Source organism: Denticeps clupeoides, chromosome 12, assembly GCF_900700375.1.
Source record: "Denticeps clupeoides chromosome 12, fDenClu1.1, whole genome shotgun sequence".
Classification (NCBI taxonomy): Eukaryota; Metazoa; Chordata; class Actinopteri; order Clupeiformes; family Denticipitidae; genus Denticeps; species Denticeps clupeoides.
Window position 1 is genome coordinate 9,759,561 of NC_041718.1, and position 21,792 is coordinate 9,781,352.

Below are 21,792 nucleotides of genomic sequence, written 5' to 3' on the forward strand. Positions count from 1 at the left end.
AAAATGTTGTAAGTTAAATAATTCATGTTCAGTGTGAAGGGTTCAGACTGGGCAAGTCTGACACGGTAAAACCACTTTGGGGATATTACATAAATGAGATGCTGGGGAGAAATGTTTTATTCCAAGAAATATTCAGTCTTCCCAACAAGAAAAATTTAATACAACATGATCAATAATTAAGGATGAGTATAATGTTAATTTTTTTTCTATATTTATTAGAACATGCACCTAAATAAGGTCCATGAATGTCAACAGGAAGGGAGGGGGCTTGTGACAAAAAATAATGACATCACAGTATGCCTTATAAAGAGAAATCAACTTATGGAGGAGAAAATGAAAGAAAAAAATGAACAGCATCAAAATAAGTGTACAAAGCTTGGCAACAGACTCTTCCTTTTTTCTTTTTTGTTAACATGTTAGTGCTACTGTTGCCACCTCCTCGCTCCTATACATCAACTGCTGTCTGGGGAGGTCTCTCTGTGCATTGCATTTTTCTTCATGCTGTCGAGGTATTCCTGTTGTGAAACTGCCAGTACAGAGGCCAAGATTTCATCATCCTCCCAGTCTGACACACCTGAAGAAAAGAAGAAAAAAAATACAACAACAAAGCTTAACATCTGGATTATGATAATATTGTTCCATAACATTATATGATGCATCACAGAGTCATCTTTTTTCCTGCTGGCTTGGAGGCTTACCAAAGGCAGTGGGTGACATTTCCTGCATGATGGCACGGTAGTCCAGCGTCCAGCGCGAGGAAGAAGCAGGCCGATCCTGGCCCATGTAAGACTGGCTACTGGGGCCTGCCACACAGCAAGATGACTAAACTCCAAATTACTGTATATAAAACAGTACACCAAATACAACCATCCAGTACTACAAAAGTAATAACCATGTAATCTGCTTTCATGTCATTTAATTAAGATATCCTTTTCATCGACAGGCACCCATCATATACCCAATGCCATACGAAAAGGTATTTCTTCCTGTCTAACAATTTGCTCGGTGGTGATGTACTGTTACCATGGTCACTAAGCTGTTTTTGTCCTAGTGACAAAATATTTGCCTCATATTTCCTGTCCTGGTTCGAGATGCTGACCTGGAGCACATGGTGAGGGAGGTTTGGGGATTGTTAGTGTGGCTCCGGCTGGAGAGGCGGGTTTGGAGGGGGCTTCGGAGTGTGCTGGGCCTGGATGCTCTGGAGACGGCGCTGAGCTGCGCTGGCGGGGAGAGCGGCAGCTCCAATCCTCAAAGCAGCTGGAAGATGCTGCAGTGGCAGAGCTGCAGGTAGCAGTGGCTTTACGTGGCTGTGGGTCAGGAAAAAAAAAAAAAAAAAAAGGAGAACTACAATTTTACAGGTAATCCATTTAATAAAGTACATTATACTACCTCGCCATACTTTCTTCTAACTAGGCAAACGCAGGTTTTGATCACTTAATTGGCATGTAATTCATATGTATAACTAACGAGAAGTTAACCTTGAACACTGATGTAAATATTAGACATTCAATGACTGTATTTCATCTGCCTGAATCTGATGCACCTCTAAATAAACGAGGACAACAAGCAGACCTGATCTTACATAACATGCTTCCATAAATTTGGCAGAGATCCTACCCCTCTATTCATATTAATTCTACCTATCTGCATCCTACTGTAGGTCAATTAAAATATTTATAAAACTGGCACTTGCCACACTTTGGTTCCTATTTAAATAAGTTGTTTATGAAAAAAAATCTTATTTTCCCTGCCTAAGATTAGTAAATAATAAATGGATACTATACAACACCACAAAAAAAGGTATACAGCAAAAATAGATAAAATACCTGTCGCCCTTGTTTCTCCTGGTCCTGGAGCCACTGAAGGTAGGACTCCCGGGCCACCTGCTCCTCTATGGCCTCATTAGTGGCTTCCCAGTCCGTCGCCCTTTTCTTATCCTCCAGCATCTGCTGCTCAATCCATGACTCTTCAGAGGTTTTGATGGCATGCTTCATCAGAGACTGATCAGCATACTGTTTAAAAGGAGAGAGTAATCCTCATTATTCCAACAATAACCATAACTACATCTAGTTAGGCTAGCAGATCTGATCACATTCCAGTCAGACTGCTATATGGTGTGTGAGACTTGGCTAGTGCCTCATTAAATAGAATTAAAATGTACATTTCACAACCTGTATAAAAGTGTAAAGATTTTTGGTGTATATTAATGACGTAACTAAACTCATCAACCAAATATGAAGGAATAACATGTATAAATGCTAACCAGTAATCAGGCTCTGTAATAGAGTGCATCACTGCAGTTCCATCTTACACATCGCATTCCCAGGGGACAAACTGAGCAACAATTTCCTGAGTTCAACTAAAAGCTTGTGTGATACCAGTACATCAATCAGATTAGAATCATATTTGAAAAAAACAAGAAATCAAATTGTTGCACTCACTCCTGGCTTGAAAGAGGGAAGACCAAGGCCCACGCCAATGGTGGCTTTGTTGGGATTCACCACAGAGTTGTAGTGGATGTTGCGGTGGTAGCTAACTCTGATTGGTTCATCGTTGTTCTGATGAATTCCATGGAACGTGTTGATTGGCTCTGAAATGTTGATGGAAAATATTATAACAGGGATTAATGTAATTAGGCTATTAAGGGAATAACTTTATATGATAATAGTGTTCTATAAAAATTAACATACTGTTTGATTACAAATATGTTTCTAGTTATGATGTGTGCAATTTTGTTCTTTACAGAAAAATCCCACCATTGTTCAAAGCAAGATTTATGAATATTTTAACCATCAATATGATGACAGTTAGATCCTTTGTTTGGCAATAACTTTTATCCATGCATCATAACTCATTATAGATAAATATATGTCTGCTGGAAAATACTGCATATCATATAAAAATAAATAGCTAATGAAGCATTACCTGTGCTATACTGGTAGACCTCAACTGGTCTGTTGTACATTTCTGCCATGGCCTGCATTTCAATGTGGTTCCCGTGGCAATTATTCTTCCTCTTTCTATTGATGTACGTGGTGAAGTCTTCAGTCACATAACTGGAAAAGTAATCCGCATTTTTTACCTGAAATTGAAGCAGATTGTGAATTCACGTATACTGTCTATCCACTGCATAGTTAATCATCTTTTAGTGGCAGACCTACCAAGTAATCCATACAGTGCTTTCGTACCACATCGTGCATGTCTTGGTCCCCATACACTTGGTCAGCTTAAAAGAGCACCACAATATTCAGGTGATTAAAATGTCCGTGTGTGCGATTTCAACTTCAGCCTGGGTGGCGGGCAACTTGTAGTCTTACCAACAGCTCTGAAGAGGCAAGCTCCATCCTCTTTCATCTTCTTGATGACAAATCCTTTCTTCTCCCCCAGAGCTTTCTCAAACCACTCCTCCTGCTGCAGTAAACAGAGCAGCTCATCATTTGATTTACTGTGTCATGTTCGACCAATTAACACCTAACCTCAGTCTAGATTATACAAGGAACCCTACATACAATAACCTATTTCCTCATTTTATGTCACGTGAAAAGACTGAGAGGACTACAAAATACTGTCGGACAATACGAGAAGCCCAGTAGGTCCCAGTGGGTGTGGATCTTTCCCACATGCATTCTGATCAACAGGACCAGGACGTTACCTGCTCGACCGTGGCCGGGTCATCGATCAGCTGTCGTGCCGCGTTCTCGTACTCGTCCTCGCTGTTGTTGCCGCCCGCCCCTTCTTCGGTCTCGGCGACAGGGACCCCTCCGCCGCCACCTGCCATGCCGCTGCAGCACACCGTCTGTCGCCGCCGCTTGCTGAGGCCCGGCCCCGGGCAGCAGCTCCCGACGCCGGCTCCGCATGGCAGCTCCCCGCGGTTGCCCACCACGCAGGACACGGCGGCGTTCGCGCTGCCCTCGCACGGACCCGCCGGCGAACCCGCGACCACGGGCTGCGGGGAGGCCTGCTGCGAGCGGGAGGTCGCCTCGATTCGCCGATCGTCCCTGGACGTGTGCGGCGCGGCCTGGTAAGGCCAGGGCGGCGGGGACGCCCGTGTTCTAGACCCTGTTCTCCCACCGAGCTGGTGAGGATCGGAGCTGCTCCTCCGGTCAGGGTCGTCAGGATGATCCGTTATCCCGACGGCGGAACTCGGCTTCTTCTTCGGAAGAATAGTCATAGCGCGCTAGCTGTGGTTAGCAGGCTAGTTCATAGACGGACGCGAGAAAAAAAAACACAACCCGCGAATAGCTTTCTAAAAATACCACGCCCGGCGAGGCACATGTAGTTCTAACCCCGAAAAGCGCACGTTTCCTCGCTACCGGCTGACAGCAGGAAAGACGCATCGAACGAACGGCGCCCGTTCACGCTCGGCTCTCCCCTCACAGAACGTCCGAGAGTTTGACACAAACATCAACAAACCACTCGCGACGCTTTATGCGTCACTTCCGTCAGAAAATTCTCCCCTTTTCTTCATTGACCTCTGGAGCCGGACTGACCTTTTACTGACCCCTGCCGGACGGGATGCGCACGCCAGTAACATATTAAAACACGGAATAATAAATATTATTTATTCCATACATGCAAGACCTTGATACATTTTGTTCACACTTATCTCAAGGGGGAAAGAAGATCGCAGTGGTGAATACTTGACAACACACACACACACACACACATGTATATATGTATATATATATATTACCCCCCCATTTACACATAATACACTTGACACCTGAGTTTTCCTTCATTTCACTGGAACTTCAGCCAAAGCAGAATATCCATTCTATAAATATGCAACCTTTCAGTATGACCTTTCAAACTTAATGGAGAAAAAAGCTGCCTTCAACGAAATAGTTCCATCAAAAACAAACTATGTACACTACCATACAAAGGTTGAATCATTTAGATATGTCCTTGTTTTTATATAAAAAAGGAAATTACTTTTAATGGAAAAAAAGTTACACAAACAAAAAAAAGTCTTTGACACGGTTTGAAACAGTGATGTAGTTGAACCCACATCTGCTGATGCGCTAGATACTGCACTAGCGTGAAGGACAGTTTTATTGCTTCTTTAATCAGTGCAAATGATTAATAATTGAAAAGGGTTTTCTAATAATCAATGAAGCTTTTAAAGTGACAGTACAAAGGGTTAACAAACACAGCATTCGACAGGAACTTTAGACTAATGCTTGCTGACTAATAGTTCCTCTGTACATGTAGGGAGATAATCCATCAATAGCAGCTATTTCCAGCAACCAGAGTCACTTACATGTTGAACATCTGGACTGGTTTTGACCCATTGGATGTCTGTTTAATGGTCCAAATAATTTGTTTCTCATGCAAAAAAAGACCTTTCTAAAAGACCCTAAACGTTTAATGGTAGTGTACATGCTTAATGGCGACAGTCTGGTTAATTTAATTATAAATTACCATGTATGTTGAGACATTGAGACATTCTGACATTGGTACTGTTCAAATATGTCTCCAAAACAGTGGCAGTGGCGCTTACGTACAGTGGCTGGAACAATTTAATAAATCTTCATCTCATACCATCTCATTCAATTAGTCAAATACTGTCAACACAAACACATAAACCATGCCGAAGGCTTTTATGTTCTTGGGTCAAGGGTAAAATCAGCTATCTCATTGGGTGTACAGTATCAAAGGGGACACATTCAAGTTCATGATCAGTCTGTGAAAATTAAACAGTTTCAAGGTCTGGACAAATCCAGATATTTCCTAAGTTTAAATGTCTACACAATCCTCGGGTCAGTGATGATCTTTCGATTGTCCCACACACTGATTCCCAGGTGTTTAGAACCATTCCAGTATAAAGTATATCAGTCTTTATATTATGAAAGATATTTCCATCCAGTTTTCCTTCGGTTTTGTCCATTTGTCAGTCTCCATGAGGACGGAATGCCAGTCTCCACATCTGTCCTTTCACACGTGCTTTATTATGCATACACTGGCATTCGTTGTGAATCCCTGGCTCCTTACCTAACAAATGAAGAAAAATTAAAACAGAATTCACTCCACCATGTCATGACCTGACAGCCATCTGTACATAAAGGGGGGAAATAAAACACTATTTGCAAAACTTACTGGCTCCGGTCAGGCTCTATTTTAGTCTCTCCATTTTGCTTATCGTTGGACTTCTGGGAGAGATGAGAGGACGCAGTGGCGGCCTGTGCCACAGATTTGAAGCTGCGCTTGCGTTTCTGCACGTTCTGCTCAGGGTGGAAGATGATGACGTACACTTTAGGAATGTACAACATCCCCAACGACACTGTAGCACTGAGGCTCATGGACACCGTCAGAGTGGTGGTCTGGATGAACATCTGGCACAGACAACGGTGGGTTAGATCAGCATGCACGGTTACACATAGGCATAGAAACATAGATACTGATGCAATTCAATACTTCTGTACATAATTATCTTAAGAACAGAATATCATCTCTTCAGTAATCCCTGCCAAAATAGAACACATTTCTAATGATTTCCAAGCATACGTTTTTTTTTTGTTTTTTATTATTTTGATGGGTTTCAGTTTATGTGCTATTTACTTCTGGAAAAACAAATCTTTGCTGAGGATAACAATTCTTCTACAGCAGAAATCATATAAATATTCACAGGCTTTCATACTTTATGAGGATTTAAAGGAGCCGACTGTACCCTCTTCCTTGTGAATGATTTATTGCCAGTTGAATGTGACCAGTGGGGAGCGCACGCCTATTTGTGGACCAACTCCTGTATCCCCGTCTTGCTGATCCTGTCATTTTCTGTTGATATATGTAATGAGGACACTGGTTGTCCAAATCCAGCATACTAATAATTTCTAAAAATATACATTTCAACAATTGCCCCGCGGACAAATCCGGCATGTGCCGATTTTTCATCACTCTTATTACTCATCTCTTTTGATTCATTCAATCCCTAAATCTATGCTGCAGTGCAAAACAGATGCAAGGCTGACCAGGTCACCCAAGTTTTCACTGACGCTGACCTTCAGAGGTAGGGGTGAGGTTGTAGCCTGTAACAGATTATAGCTTTATCGTGAGCCCAAGGCAAAAATCCTGCCAGGGCGTTTTTGGAACGTATGCATCAAGTGAATCAGCCTGTGAGTCATCCCTCCGTGGCAAAATATTGGATGCACACATGCACGCTGCACATATCTTCTATGCAACCTACATACAAAGATGTAAGCAGTAGGTGGGAGTATAAGAACCTGGGTAAATCCTTCAATTTGCAAATATGTTTTTCCTTAAAAAGGCCAATAGATGGTAGAACATGGTGAACTTAACATCTGCTCATGCCGATTGTATTAAATTTATGATATTTTGCTAAACAATGCACATCTCTCACTTATTCAGCTCTTTTCTACTGTACACAGTAGTGATTGGTTGATGTTTCCATTTTTAGCATTTTACAAATAAAAGAGTCCTTGGACATATCTGACCTCTTTTTTCAGGGCGTTTCTTTTAGGCCGTCATTGGCTTGTGGAAAGACTAAAAGCACCAGAGGGGTAGATATTCTTCAGCTCACTGGCTACAAATGCTACTCTCCATTACGCACTCTCGACATTCTCATTTCATGTTCCCTCCATAATTCTGGTGCCCTGCAAGTCTAAAAATGAGCCATGGGCAAAACTGACCTGTCAATCTGAGGAGCCATAGAACACAATTCTGAGAGAAACTAACTACAGCACTGGTTTAATTCAAAGCTAATTATTTGTGGCTAGTCAACAAGGAATCCCATACAAGGAAATACAAAAAAAGAAGGTTGCGGGTTCAAATCCTGAACCGCCAAGGTTCCCTTGAGCAAAATACTGCCCCCACACACTGATCCCTGAGCGCATGTCATCGCTGCCCACTGCTCACAAGGTGATGGGTTAAATGCAGAGGGCACATTTCGTTGTGTCACTGTGTGTTGCGCTGTGTGTATCACAATGACAAAAACAATCACTTTCACTTAAATGGATTACGCAGCTATGGAGTGAGTATGAGTATAATTAATATCAAAACAAAATATGATAATCCATTAATGTGGTAGGATTAAAGCAGAACCAGTACTGAAGAAAACACTTTACCGGAACAAAAATAACCAGAAAAAATTGTGTTCACATAAAACTTGCATTTGATTAGACAAAAAGAATCACAGGAGTGACAACATCTCCTGCCTCATGCATAGCTGGTGTTGCAATGCCATTCAGGAAGCAGATGTTCATATTTGGTGGAGACAATCAATATAGTAAGGCAGAAAAGCATTTGACCACAAACCTGGTGAAGCTCATAGCAATGCAGTGGAGTCTCAGGAGGATATTTAACATAGAAATTTACCTTTTGAGCAGATTGTGCAGTTCCAAAGAAAATGGGAACAAATGCCAGCCAAATGATGCAGGTGGTGTACATGGTGAAACCGATCGGTTTGGCCTCATTGAAGGTCTCTGGCACACCTCGGCTCTTGATGGCGTAGACAGTACAGGTGACCATGAGGAACATGCTGTAGCTCAGGCAACTGATGAGAGACAGGTCAGACATGTCACACTTCAGAATCCCCCGTGCATCCTCTGGGTTGGGAGGCCGCAGCTCCTCGTAGTCGATGTACGAATGAGGGGGAACAACCCCAAACCAGATGAAAATGGCTAAGAGCTGAAAAAGAAAAATACATCAGTTATCAAAAACACATTGAATACATGTGAGGTTCTTGCAGACTGATTTTAAATTATATATATTATTATATATGATATTATATGGTTTTCCATATAAATGTATAGCATTTGGCAGACACCCTTATCCAGAGCAACTTCTATCAGTGAATACATTCTGCTGAAGGTCTGCTATGAATGTCATTATTCTAAAAACTCAGTTGGACAGGTAAGGTAAGCCCTATGGGTGGATCAGCTCCCCAGAGAAGGACCAAAGCTCCCTTCAAAGCCTCCCTGAGATGATTGGTTTTGTCTTTTATATTTAATTTTCCATGCATTCATACAGATGGAAAAATTACTATTACAATGTTGTGTTACATTCAATTTTCCAAACATTCAGTAATTAACTAATTTCTTGTCTGCCTTGATTTGTTTGTTGAACTGTATGATTGTTGTTGTGCCTATGTGAAATGTTACTGAGCAGATTTTCCATCTTGCTCTGATATGCCTCCCCTCATTGTGTGCACATGCTTGTATTTGTGATATTAATATAAAATACACATACACACAAGGCTACTGTACTGTGTTTTGTCTCTGTAAAGCAACTACTACACTCTTTCTACACATTTGCCCATGCAAAACATGAAACCAGACAGCTGGAGTTGAGCATTATTATTCCACACTGATAGGTAACCCCTGGGTCATGCTATAGCTGAAAAGCTGCTTTTAAGTATGCCAGCCAGTGCTTTGACAGAATGCACACTCTACCGTGTGTTTATTCAGGGCTACCTTGATTAAAAATTGAAGGACTAAAAAAATCTTGGTTAGAAAGTCTGTGAGTAGGGTATGCAGCTAAAAAATTCACAGTAAAAAAACACTGCTGCAGCCAGACACTCTCAAGAAATCCCAAAGGCCAGTTCCTCGTTCAGCAGACCAAAAACCAGATGCAGATGTGTCCGTGCATGGAGAGTGGAAATCAGGGTCAAGCAGATGAAAATATTTAAAAACACACAGAATTACGTGACACAATTCACAGCTTTTTTTAATCAGTCCTTGGGTTTCTTTCCATTTTAGTTACTGTCAGAGTCTACAACTGACCAGATCATCTCCCCATCACTCCCCACTGAGCCTCTTTCCCAATCTTGCCTGATGATGGGTTAAATGCATAGGATACATTTTGTTGTGTGCACTGTGAGCAGTGTTTGCTGTCTATCACAATGACAATCACTTCAGTTTCACTTTCACTATATTTTTGGGCACCAAAGTGTCTCAACAAGGATTGCAGTTTTTCTGAACCCTGTGGGATCACGCTTGTAGAAACTAACCTGGACAGAGATGAGGATGAATGTAATGATGAGCTGAGAGGTGGGACTGATAAATTTGGGTGGCGTCACAGACTTCTTGCCCTGCTCAAAGATGCGGTAGATGCGGTTGGTCTTGGTGAGCATGGCCGAGTAGCTGATGCACATGCCCAGGCCAAGCAGGAGCCGCCGGAAGGCACACACCACCGTGCCGGGCTCGGCGATCATGAGAAAGGTGATGAGGTAGATGAGAAAAATGCCTGTCAGCAGCACGTAGCTCAGCTCTCGGCCCGATGCCCGCACAATGGGCGTGTCATTGAAGCGGATAAAAGTGACAATGACTCCGGTGGTGGCCAAGATGCCCAGAACGGCGATGAAAACAGGGATAATGGCCCAGGGTGAGCTCCACTCCAGCTTGATGATGGGCGTCGGCCGGCAGTCTGTGCGGTTTTTATTGGGGCGCATGTTGTACGGGCAAATGTCGCAGTTGAACTCGTCGGCCAGATACTGGTACCCGTCACAGAGCTCGCAATGCCAGCAGCAGGGCACTCCCTTCACCATCCTCTTCCTCTCTCCTGATTCACATGGGAAGCTGCAGACGGAGTCAGGGACCTGATGTTCACCTCCAGGCCACAGCATGTCTTCCATCTAAAAAGGGAGTGATTGAAAAATATATGCAATAAGACACAAGATGTTCTGTCACAATTAAAAGGGATTAATAGCATTGTCTTATATGCCTGATATAGCTTTTATTTTAATGAAGCATCTTTGAAGTATGATTAGATTAAAAATGAACAAATATTAAACTCAAAATGATGCATTGATTAACTCTAAATGTATAATTAAATGAAACCAAATGATTTAGTTCATTAAGAGGCTACAGTTGCCTAGTAGCAAGTCATGACATGCAACATAAAAGCATCACTTGGGGCATTTCATGTATAATTTAAATTATATGTAGTCATAGGTGTGAGCTTACTGAGTATTTTATGTAACTTTGAATCTTTTAGAATGTGAATAAATAATTTTAGAATTAATTCTATGATAGGACCTTCAGATTAGAAAACAAAACTGTTCTATCATTCTATCATCATTTACAACACTATTTCAATTCTATCATCAATATTTACATAAATCCGGAAGACACCTGATTTTACACTTGCAAACAAGACCAATGCTTAGTGCCGTCATATTCATGGAATAGTTTCAGAAATATCAACTATATTTATTGTGTTTGTAATGTTATTAAAATGTTTCTGAAATACAAATATAAAAAAGAACCATATTTACATTGAGTCGCAAGTGGTTGTTCCATTGTCCAATGAGTTTGTAACCTGGGTTCGTTGTGTTTGACAGCTGGTACTGGAAGATATCATAGCGACCCGGTGCATCTCCATTCTCATTAAACATCACGCCGGTCCCTGCGCTGCCTGAGGCATAAAGGACATGCATAAGGACAGACTTCCACACAGAAGCAGCGGTCATAAAAAAACGACCTGTATTAACATCTGGGAACACCTGTTCAATCTGCCCAGTAAAGTCAAGAGCAGTGAGTCTCGAAACCTGTCCCCATACTCGATGTCACCATGTTAAATCCAGCCCTGAAAGTAAGCGGTGACAGAAGGGACTCTCCATCTATAAGGGTCGCACCCCAATGTTTATAGGACTGTCGCCTCGATGTGATTGCTTGCTAAGCCAGGTCCCTTTAGGCACACATCAGAGAGGGTATGAGAAAGTGAGGGAATGAAAGAGGGGAGAACAAGAGTGAGACAGAGATAGGGAGGGAGGGAGGGAGGGAGGGAGGGAGAGGGGTTCACGCAGCCATGCCTTTTCATAGAAAGCTGCTTGGGATCAGGCCAAACAGCAGAGAGAAAGGGGTTCTGAATGATGGACGCAGCTGAAAAGAGAGACGTCTTGTGTTTGCGGAGCAGCTGCCCTCGGGAGGTGGCAGGTCTGAAAGGACGTCTCTCCTATGCTGTACATTAACAGGTACCTCCAGGCGGAGAGTTGAGTGCTATACTTTGCAGACCTCCTTACTGCATTGTCAACACAGGATCCTAACAACAGCTAAGAAAAGAGTAGTTGTTGTCAAATTTTATCTTGCATCCAAGACATTATTTTTCATCTCACTTATAGACCTACCAAACTAGGGAAAATAATAAATTATATTTCTCATATTCAACCAGGAAAAAAGTTGCTAAAAAATAAATGGAATTGATCACTTCAAAGAAAGAACAAAGAAAAAATTATTCAAACCCCACTCTAGGTTTCAAATACTGCAAATCTCCTGTGGACCGTTCAATAAATAATCCCCACTCACATTTATTCAGCACTAATCTGACGGTGGTGAAATGAGCCGCCGGCCAACTCACCATTAAAGTTCACAGCACGGATGTATCTGAGCAGCATGGCCCCTTCCACCGGGTCCATTTTGTCACACACCCCCATGAAGCCAGGGCACAGGTCAATATGCATGGTGTGTAAGGCATGGGCCATGGCGTACACCGCATCGATCACAAACTGCACCTTCCCCTCCTGTTCATATGCCGAGTCCCGGCCAATGCGCTCCTCACCTGCCGCAGGAAGGAAATGTTCCCGGTTCACTATGAACTAAAGTGATAAGCAGGCATCACAGCAACAACCAACGCCTTTACCTGTACATTTCCTCAGTCCGTTCTCCACCTTTATGCCAGTCCTTGTAATTCTACACTTAAAATCATCCTCCCAGAATTCAGCAAACCAGAGGTTTCTGCGATTGTTCTCCAAGGATCTAGTGGTGAAGTACTGGTCGAATCCTACAAAATTTCATTAGTAATGAGCCTTGAATTATATATTGCTTTGAAGTCAATCTGTAATTAAGAATCTATACTTATTGTGAAATACCTTCAACAGAAGCTCTTTTTGGCAAAATGGTAACAGCACCTTCAGCCACATCCTCTTGGTTTAAGATGGGTGAACTCTTAGCACCCCAACTGTCAGATCCCACAAATAGGAAATGGCCAGTGAGGTTTGCCCTCTTCGCAGCTTCCAGCACACGTCTGAGAGACAAAACGCACACATTGGCAGTGTGAACTTCCTCAGCCAAATAGGAAAATTAAGCACCATGGGATAGTGTCTGTGACTCAGTAATAATAAGAATTTCACCCAGTGCCATCATACTTAGACTTATGCTTACACAGTTATAAATTGTGTTCGGGAGGGGAAGGTATTTTCTCTGAAAGGACAAATGAAAAGTTTCAGAGAAAAGGCTTACTTGATGTCATCCTCATTAGCAAAGATGATAACCCCTCGGGCATTGGAGGTCTCCATTAGTCTTTTAATGATCTTGTCAAACTCCCCTTTCCTGGGCTCTCTAGGAATCCTAATGGACTGGGCAATACACAGCCCCCCTAAATGGAAAAAAACACACACACTTTGTTTGGCTGGAATTTATCCATATGGACCAAACACGGAAAATAGATGTGGCCTTATGGTCAGAAATGATTAATATATATATATATTAAAAATTATACTACAATTATTTTATATGGTCAAATAATATCTATCAAAGCTAGGGTCACACGAAAGGTGGAAACTTAAAACACAATAAAAAACACAAGTAGAGACCTGCTTCCCTGGAGATCTGCATGAACGCATCAACTCCACTTTCTCCATAGTTGCCCTCTGATGCCAGTGTAGAAACATAGTTCCAACCCATGGCCTTCACTATGTCTACCATGGCTTGGGCCTGCATGGAGTCTGGGGGTACCACTCTGGAGAAGAAGTTGTAGCGGTTGCTGTCACTCAGCTCTGGTGCAGTGGAGGCATAGCTGATCTGAGGGATCTGAGGAACACACAAACAATCCACTCATTCTTGAATTACAGCAAATCCTCTCTAAATGTACATGCTGAAAGAAAGTTTGTTTTTTTGTTAATGTTTCATGAGTACACTACAGCATGGTGGTAGTAGCCTAGTGCAAATGAACCAGAAGACCAGAAGTCACAGGTTCAAACCCCACTCATTACGATTGTAGTAGACATTTAACCCTGAGTGTCCCCAGGGGGACTATCCCTGTAACTACTGATTGAATCTGATTAATGATGTAAATGTACATATAATAATATACTGAAGTTAATTGATACCAACCACAATTCACTTTCAACTAGTTCATCTACAGTTGCATGCAAAAGGCATAGAGTTAAAGGTGACACATTTTGCCAGATTACTTATTAAAAAATATTTTTACAAGGAACAAAATAAAAAAAATAAAAATAGAGAAAAATGTATATCTGACATTTGCCAAAAGAGGTGTTAATAAGTACTTCCCATTTCATAGCTTGTGAACATTTTTGTAGGATTTTCCTCCATTTTCTCCTATTCTGTCCTTATTCTGAATCCTGCAATTCTTGCCTGCAATGCTTTTTTTGTATCCACAGATTTCCAACAATGTTCAGGTCAAGGGACTGTAAGGAACATTTTTCCACAATGCATCAGACTTGATTAGATGTTTATTTGCAAACTTCAGACAATTCATATTTATTCACTATCATACCATAGTCTGCGAAATATTCCTGAAGGCCAGGGTATGTGGAGAAATAGATTAAAAACTATAACATTTAAAAGTATAAGAAAATGTATTTTGCCTAATACTGGTGCTGTCATGATCCGGTCCGGAAGGGGTTACTCCGGACCGAAGTTTCACGGTAGTCCTGTGTAATGTTTCCTAATCGTGTTCACCTGTGTCTAGATGTATAAAGGTTTCCTTGTTTGTGTCTGTTCACTGTCGGGTCTTTGTTATGTAACATGTTCACCTGTTACCGGATGTCTCCCCTGTCCTGTTTATCACAAGTTTAAACTCCTGTATCGTGACGTCGTGCGAATGCATCCTTCTTCTTTGTCTAGTTTTGTTATCATCTCAGTTCACCTGCCTGAACATTCCAAGCGGCCATGATAGGTGCCAATCACGCACAATTTTTTTTTTTTTTTACTCAAATACATTCAATATATAAGTCATATATTAAAATAAGTGATGTGTGGCATTGGGACTGGATTTATGCTTGGAATAATGATATGTCACAATACTCTCACTCTTCCAATAATAACTTCATTTTGCTTTAGGTGACAAGCCTTCAAAAATGGCTTTTTGAAGTGGCTACCTTCAAAAACTGCCAAAAGCTAAGCAACCATAATAACAAGTTGGAAAAAAGAGAGAACAGAATCTTTCATAACAGAAACTAAATCCAAGGCTGTTGTCACAACATTCATTACCTAGTCATTTCCCATGAGGGAAATGAGAAATTATGTGTTCTTTTTATGTTTTTTTAGAATAAATATATATAAGAATCTTTCTATTCGTTGTTGCTGCAGAATGTTGTGGTTTTTCATTTTAGTACCCAACCTTAATTAGGCTCAGATTTTAGCTAATGGAGCCATAATGGAGCAATAAATAACATGTCAGGCTGTAAACAGCGTGGTTCAGGAAAAAAAACTTTCCATCTCACACCTGTAGCCGTTTGAGGAACGGCTGGCGGAGCTCAGAAGGTGGACTCCTGTACGTGATTGTCACTTTGGATGTGAGGAAGCAGTGACATCAAAAAATAACTGTCACCCTGAGCCCAAACGAGTGAACGAGTGAACATTCATTGTCTCCTGCAGCTCGTACCACTCTCTGTGTGCAGCGGTAGCTGAAACTGTGGCGAAGTACAGATGGCATAAGCTTCAGGGGCTAAAGCATTTGTTTGGGGGGAAAAATAGATGAGAAGATTAATTTACTGCAGTGCTAGTTTCTTAATGACCCAGTTGATGTCAGTGGCACTGGCTTTATGCCGACTAATGTCTGCTGGCCAGACGCTTAATGAGCAGTTCTTCAAAGAAAGGAGGGAGACAGACAGAAAGATGAGGGGGGTGAGCAAGGGAGAGAGCGTGATGGAGGGACAAAGTTAGACAAACACCAAGAGATGTGTTAGGGAGAAGGAGAGAAAAGGGAGAAAAAGCATTTCACAGATTATCTGGAAGGATTAGAGGGGTTTTAGTCAAATTACGTTAAGTACAGTGGGAGAGAGACAGATATAACGAGACAAGGTTGCCCTTTCTCAGCTGTAAGCTATACAACAATATATTTAATTCTGCACGTGCTGCAGATGGTTTAACCCATCCTGTACCCCCTTTCAGTGTTTAGAAAAAAAAAAAAAAAGAGCATGAAATTTTATGACATTTGTTGTGGCATCAGGATCTTCTTAGGCAGAGTGCTTAGTCATGTGAGCACTTGTAATACCTTCACCATGCGTCTGTTGGAAATATGTAATTCTTCTCTACAATACAGTATGTTCATATGTTATTGTAATGCTGCTTCATTTTTCATTTTATATAATAGAAGAATAGCAAATACTATAGTGTTGACTGCTCCTATTTAAATCAGTACAAATACATATGTGTATACAACATCAATGATCATGCAATATTCCATGTCTGTATAGGACCATTAATCTAGATTCAAAGCCTACCCAAGGGATCAATAAAAGATTTACTAATGATACAAGAGAACACCAATGTAATGGTCACTATGGTTTCAGTTCTATATTTAAATATATTTGTTTGAGTGTTTCATCCTTTTTATGGTTGATCATGGCTGTTCACATCAGGTTCGCTCATACATGTTCACATAATGCCAGCCAAGGCAAGTCATATGTGGCGGATATTTCTGAACCCATGGCGTCTCTGATGCTCCACTTTCAGACTGGAGTCTGAGCTGCTGAGAGGAGCTTAATGGAACTGGCGCTGCATAATTCTGTAGTTAACATCTGCGCCTGGTGCAAACGCCTGACTCCTTATTTTCCATTTAGGAGCCGTCTGCAAAGAAGGTATCTGTTGACCAGGGGCCTAGTGCACTATGAGCGTCCATCTGAGCAAACCTAATGCAATACTGGGCAATCATAAATGCTTGCTAGCCTCATTTTTGCACTACACCTAGGACTCAAATGTGTTCAGTGCTAAGTCACTGAACACATTTGATAGCCTCACCCAATTATGGGATTTGAAGGGGGTATAATTCTGTTAGCCATCTCAGCATTACAGTAAGCCCAATGATCAATCATGCATTCAGGTTGCCGTACAGAAACATTAACTAATTAAATCATGATGCTGCTTGCAAACCTACTAGACTTTTGTTGTTTTTTTCATTTGCTTTTTTTTGCAGAAGATGATGACTGGCAGCACTACTCATATTACAGTTTAACTACAGCGCTGACGTGAGCAATGCTTTTTTGGCTTGGTTTTAATCAGAGTAATTGCAGATGACGGTCACAGATGGAGTTCCATCGTTCTCTAGTTCGCTTTGTGAAGCGACAGGGACACAAAGGAATCTGTTTGTGAATTTGGGGCATAGAAATAGCAAGGGGAGGTGGAAAGAGGGGGGCTGCCAGGAAAAATAGAGGGGAAAAAAACACAAATCATTTAAATAAAACCCAAAACGAATGGGATTCAATATGTATTTGTAGATTGGAATACTGTAAACAAATGAATTGAAGATGAAAGGGAACACAGTCATTGTCAAGATGCAGTCTCCATGCAAAGCAACATACAAATACGTGCACATTTTAAATCACTATATCACTATATATATGCCACATTTGTCATCTCTAATTGTTGCTTCTGTTTTTCTTGTGTGTGTGTGTGTGTGTGTGTGTGTGTGTGTGGTGAAAAGCCTTCAGTGCTTCTCGTTGGCAGCTCGAACGAACCCAGCCACAGCCGGCAGCTGAAACACTACCCCCCAGCCCTTTTAACAGCTCAGGAGAGAATTAGTTCCACTTCCCACCAACCTCTGATATCTGCCGCGCCGCAGACGCATTTTATCAGGTGCCCCTACAACTAAATCAGGCTGCAGCAGCCCGCAGCAAATCAAATCGCTGTCTTCAGCGCAGCGCCCTGGAAAAACGTCCTTGGCTTAGCGTGCGTTCGTGCGTACATGAACACGGGCATGTTTCTGGAAGCGCAAAGTCCACCTGACAGGCTGAAATGGGCTTCATTTGCATGGCTCGTTTAGGGGCCGATTCCATGCAGCGCCACTTCCGTTCGCTAATAAAGCGCAGGGTTAAGCGTCCTGCGTCTACTGTCACCGCCCACTACAGGGGGACCACTGTAATAATGAGAAGAAGGACTCACGTCAAAGAGCCTCAGGACGTTGGCCACCATGATGGACACAGAACTGGCAGATGCGCCGATCACGCCCACCACCTGCTCAGGCTTGGGGATGATGGGTGGCTCGCCATTGGAGCAGCGCACGTCCGAGTTGTCCCTCTGAATCAGGGCCTGGACGAAGCTGAGCGACTGTTCCAGGGCGTATGTGTCTCTGGAGCACGTGTCCAGTATCCTGGCCCCCAGCGTGATGTTGGGGAGTAGGTCTGGGTCGCTGTTTATCTGGTCCAGGGCGTAGAGCATGGCCTCCATGCGGTGGATGCCTTTCTCCTTTTTGATCTCCCCACACACCACCCCAGCGGGTCCTTTGGAGTGAACCGGGAACAGGCCTCCCAGTGTGATGTCCCCCTCGATTTTGATGGAGTGTGAGACGGTGCGCTGGTGGGCTGACGAGTGCGGGCTGAAGCCCAGCAGAAGCATCCATAGGAGCGGTGACCAGGTACTGGAGTGTGAGAGGGCTATGCACGATGGTCCACAGTGGCGTGGCAGCTGAGATGCCATGGTCATGGCTGGCAGGGCTGCTGGGTCCCGGATCCTCTACTACACCACAAGGACGCTTCTTCTACCTGCAATTCCTGTAAATCAAAGATAAAAAAAATGCATAAAGCCCATTCAACACAGAAATATGAGGCTCACAGTGAAATCCCATATCCATCACAAAATCACTCCACTACACCCTGCGTGACCCCAAACACACACTCCCCTCTCATGCTTGAAACTACCTGTACTTAACTAAATTACATCCAACTCTTACATCAGCCAGGGCAATTATGTTGCATAATAATTCATGAAAAAAAATGATATTGAAACAATCTGGGACAAAATGTCTCTAAATGCACATTTTATGTGGATGTTAACATCAGTGTCTTATATGTCCAGAAAGTGCTACTGACCTCTGGCCTCCAAGGAAAATCCAGAATTTTCAGCTGGGATTCATCGCAAGGTGTTCGCAGAAAATTAGTACTAAAATATCCGCTTTATGCATTTTTCGATATGACTTGATAAAATGTGATGGGATTAGGTGAGATTACGCAAGATTACGACGAGTTTTCCGCAAATATGAATGTAGCCCAATGGAAAAACACTGTATAGCATACGCAAATTATTTTGTGGCATGAAATTCATATTCCAGTATTCATACTGCAGCTAAAGTCATTTTGTGCTGCTCAGTTTTCTACTACTCTGTAATGTAAGTATGAATAAACTCTTCTGATGGACAGAAGAAGGAAGATGGATATTCAGCAAGAGGTGCATCATAAAAACCACCTCAATTTATAGCTCTTAATTGGGAAACGGGTCACGTGACTCACGAGAGACGCCCTTTCTGCGGTCATGTTGGGAATCTCGGGAAGAATACAGGGTCCCTGTTCCTGGGGGTCCCTCTAGACAGAAGGTCTTCGTTCCAAACCCCTGGACCTCCAAACCTGCTACAGGCTTCATTAAGCTTTTAATGAGCTCATCAACCTAATTACGGGAGGGCTGAGGATGAGGGAGCTGGAAGTAATAAGTGGCAAGTCTCTGGCTCGCTTGGTAACACGCACAACTCCGCGCAGAGTGGGAGAACTTGCCTGAGATCCCATCCCGGTCCCGTGGAGAAGTCGTCGTCCTGCGCCGGACGGGGCGCGTCGTGGAGGCGGACGGACCGCGCTTCTCGTCGTGGTCGCGGAAAGGCATCCTTCACCTTAAATAATCCATGCCGCTCCCGCAGGCGCGCCGACGGGGAACGCGTCCGACTTTCAGGGGACGGGGCGAAGACGGTGGCTTTCGAGGCTTCGGGTCGGCGTCATGGTGGGACGTGGGGAAAAGTGATAAAAGCACGACATTCCACAACTGTGATTCCACAAATCACCACGAAATCCCTTAAAAGCTCCCCCCCCCTCTCTCTCTCTCTCCCTCTCGCTCTCCCACTCCGCGCCCCTCGCGCGCGCACTAATGGACGCAGATTGGGATTAGAGCGCGTGTGCGCGCATCTGAGAAGATCCCGTTCCGGGGGACCGCTATGTATTTTTAATGTGGACTCCACTCCGTCTCCATCCCTTTACTCATCTCCCGCCGGTGGTCTTCGTGGGATGCGGCCGTATTATTATTTATGGTGTGGTTGTTTCTGGTGTGCAGGTGGTGTTAGTAGGTGTATTGCCTTTCTCATATATATATATATATATATATATGTGTGTGTGTGTGTGTGTGTGTGTGTGTGTGTGTGTGTGTGTGTATATATATATATATATATATATATATATATATATATATGAGAAAGGCAATACACCTACTAACACCACCTGCACACCAGAAACAACCACACCATAAATCCACACACACACACACACACACACACACACACACACACACACACACATATATATATATATATATATATATATATATATATATATATATGAGAAAGGCAATACATCTCACAGCAGATAATGCAGCTCGTCACGGCAAGATGCGTTTTTTTTTACAGCCATTAAACCCACTCAGACGGCATGAACAACCATCAAACTGTAGATGCAGAAAAAACATCGACAATCTTGCACACTGTATTCTTCTTTCATTTATTTTTACGGGAGCTTCGTACAGGATGTTCGTGTGTGTATATATATGTACAGTACAGGCCAAAAGTTTGTACACACCTCACATCAATGTGTTTTCTTTATTTTCATGACCATTGGTAGATTCTATGAATGAACACATGTGGAGTTATGTACTTAACAAAAAGTGGAGACCTCAACAGTCACTGGACCTGAACCCAATCGAGATGGTTTGGGGTTGAGCTGGACCGCAGAGTGAAGGCAAAGGGGCCAACAAGTGCTAAACACCTCTGGGAACTCCTTCAAGACTGTTGGAAAAGCATTTCAGGTGACGACCTCTTGAAGCTCATTGAGAGAATGCCAAGAGTGTGCAAAGCAGTAATCAGAGCGAAGAAACTAGAATATAAAACATGTTTTCAGTTATTTCACCTTTTTTTGTTAAGTACATAACTCCACATGTGTTCATTCAGTTTTGATGCCTTCAGTGAAAATCTACCAAAGTAAATGGTCATGAAAATAAAAAACACATTGAATGAGAAGGTGTGTCCAAACTTTTGGCCTGTACTGTGTGTGTGTGTGTGTGTATATATTTACACACACACAAAATGATTTTTGCTGAATAAATATTTCATATTCATTAAAATATATTTGTGTGTGTGTGTATATATAGAGCCAAATCCAGACATTTTACCATTTATGCCAAATATAAATAAAGGATTAAATTAATATATAGATCTTCATGATGTGATCTCTGATCCCTCAGATGTCATGGTCTTAAAACCAGTGATGATATCAGACCACAGCGCTGCATGGATTCAGCCACAGTGAACAGTAACATGTTTTCAACGTTTGATGGATTTTTTACTATATGCCACAGTTCTCGGAGTTGTTATCATCGTCAGGCCCAAAGACTGTATAGGTTATGGAATGGGGGTTTGTTAGTGACTATGGCATTGGATGCCATTAAAACTAGTTTTCTAGTGTCTTATTATGCCTTAAAGACACCAGGATAGTACCAACTAGGTAAAAGGTAAAAAGGAAGGTAAAAGGAAGACATTCATCTAGACTCTTCTCCGTCTTGGCCCCTCGGTAGTTGACTGATATCTCCTGCATTACCTTTGTAAACATTTTTATTTAAAGTTTTTTTT

At 42.3% G+C, this 21,792-nt stretch overlaps 2 protein-coding genes across 2 annotated transcripts; both read right to left on the bottom strand.

Moving 5' to 3' along the window:
* Positions 1–134: 134 nt before the first annotated feature.
* otud5b (OTU deubiquitinase 5b) lies at positions 135–4,415 on the bottom strand. Its single transcript, XM_028997979.1, has 9 exons — positions 3,653–4,415; positions 3,318–3,411; positions 3,162–3,226; positions 2,926–3,082; positions 2,442–2,590; positions 1,827–2,012; positions 1,100–1,307; positions 699–803; positions 135–574 (listed from the first exon to the last, which is right to left on the bottom strand). The coding sequence occupies exons 1-9, from the start codon at positions 4,169–4,171 to the stop codon at positions 453–455; spliced, it is 1,605 nt and encodes a 534-aa protein (XP_028853812.1). The 5' UTR covers positions 4,172–4,415; the 3' UTR covers positions 135–452.
* A 133-nt stretch (positions 4,416–4,548) lies between these two features.
* On the bottom strand, positions 4,549–20,176 carry grm6b (glutamate receptor, metabotropic 6b). Its single transcript, XM_028997978.1, has 12 exons — positions 19,682–20,176; positions 18,081–18,688; positions 13,547–13,763; positions 13,194–13,329; positions 12,824–12,978; positions 12,595–12,735; positions 12,313–12,513; positions 11,231–11,370; positions 9,965–10,588; positions 8,332–8,643; positions 6,097–6,332; positions 4,549–5,991 (listed from the first exon to the last, which is right to left on the bottom strand). The coding sequence occupies exons 2-12, from the start codon at positions 18,618–18,620 to the stop codon at positions 5,988–5,990; spliced, it is 2,706 nt and encodes a 901-aa protein (XP_028853811.1). The 5' UTR covers positions 18,621–18,688; positions 19,682–20,176; the 3' UTR covers positions 4,549–5,987.
* Positions 20,177–21,792: the final 1,616 nt, after the last annotated feature.

Excerpts from the sequence above, each read along its gene's own strand:
- otud5b (XM_028997979.1), bottom strand. The coding sequence starts at position 4,171 with ATGACTATTCTTCCGAAGAAGAAGCCGAGTTCCGCCGTCGGGATAACG. Across the intron at positions 3,227-3,317 it reads TTGCCTCTTCAGAGCTGTTG|CTGACCAAGTGTATGGGGAC; the intron begins GTAAGACTACAA and ends TGCTCTTTTAAG. Across the intron at positions 575-698 it reads AATGTCACCCACTGCCTTTG|GTGTGTCAGACTGGGAGGAT; the intron begins GTAAGCCTCCAA and ends TCTTTTCTTCAG.
- grm6b (XM_028997978.1), bottom strand. The coding sequence starts at position 18,620 with ATGACCATGGCATCTCAGCTGCCACGCCACTGTGGACCATCGTGCATA. Across the intron at positions 13,330-13,546 it reads GCAGATCTCCAGGGAAGCAG|GGGGGCTGTGTATTGCCCAG; the intron begins GTCTCTACTTGT and ends TTTTCCATTTAG. Across the intron at positions 12,736-12,823 it reads AAAAAGAGCTTCTGTTGAAG|GATTCGACCAGTACTTCACC; the intron begins GTATTTCACAAT and ends GAAATTTTGTAG.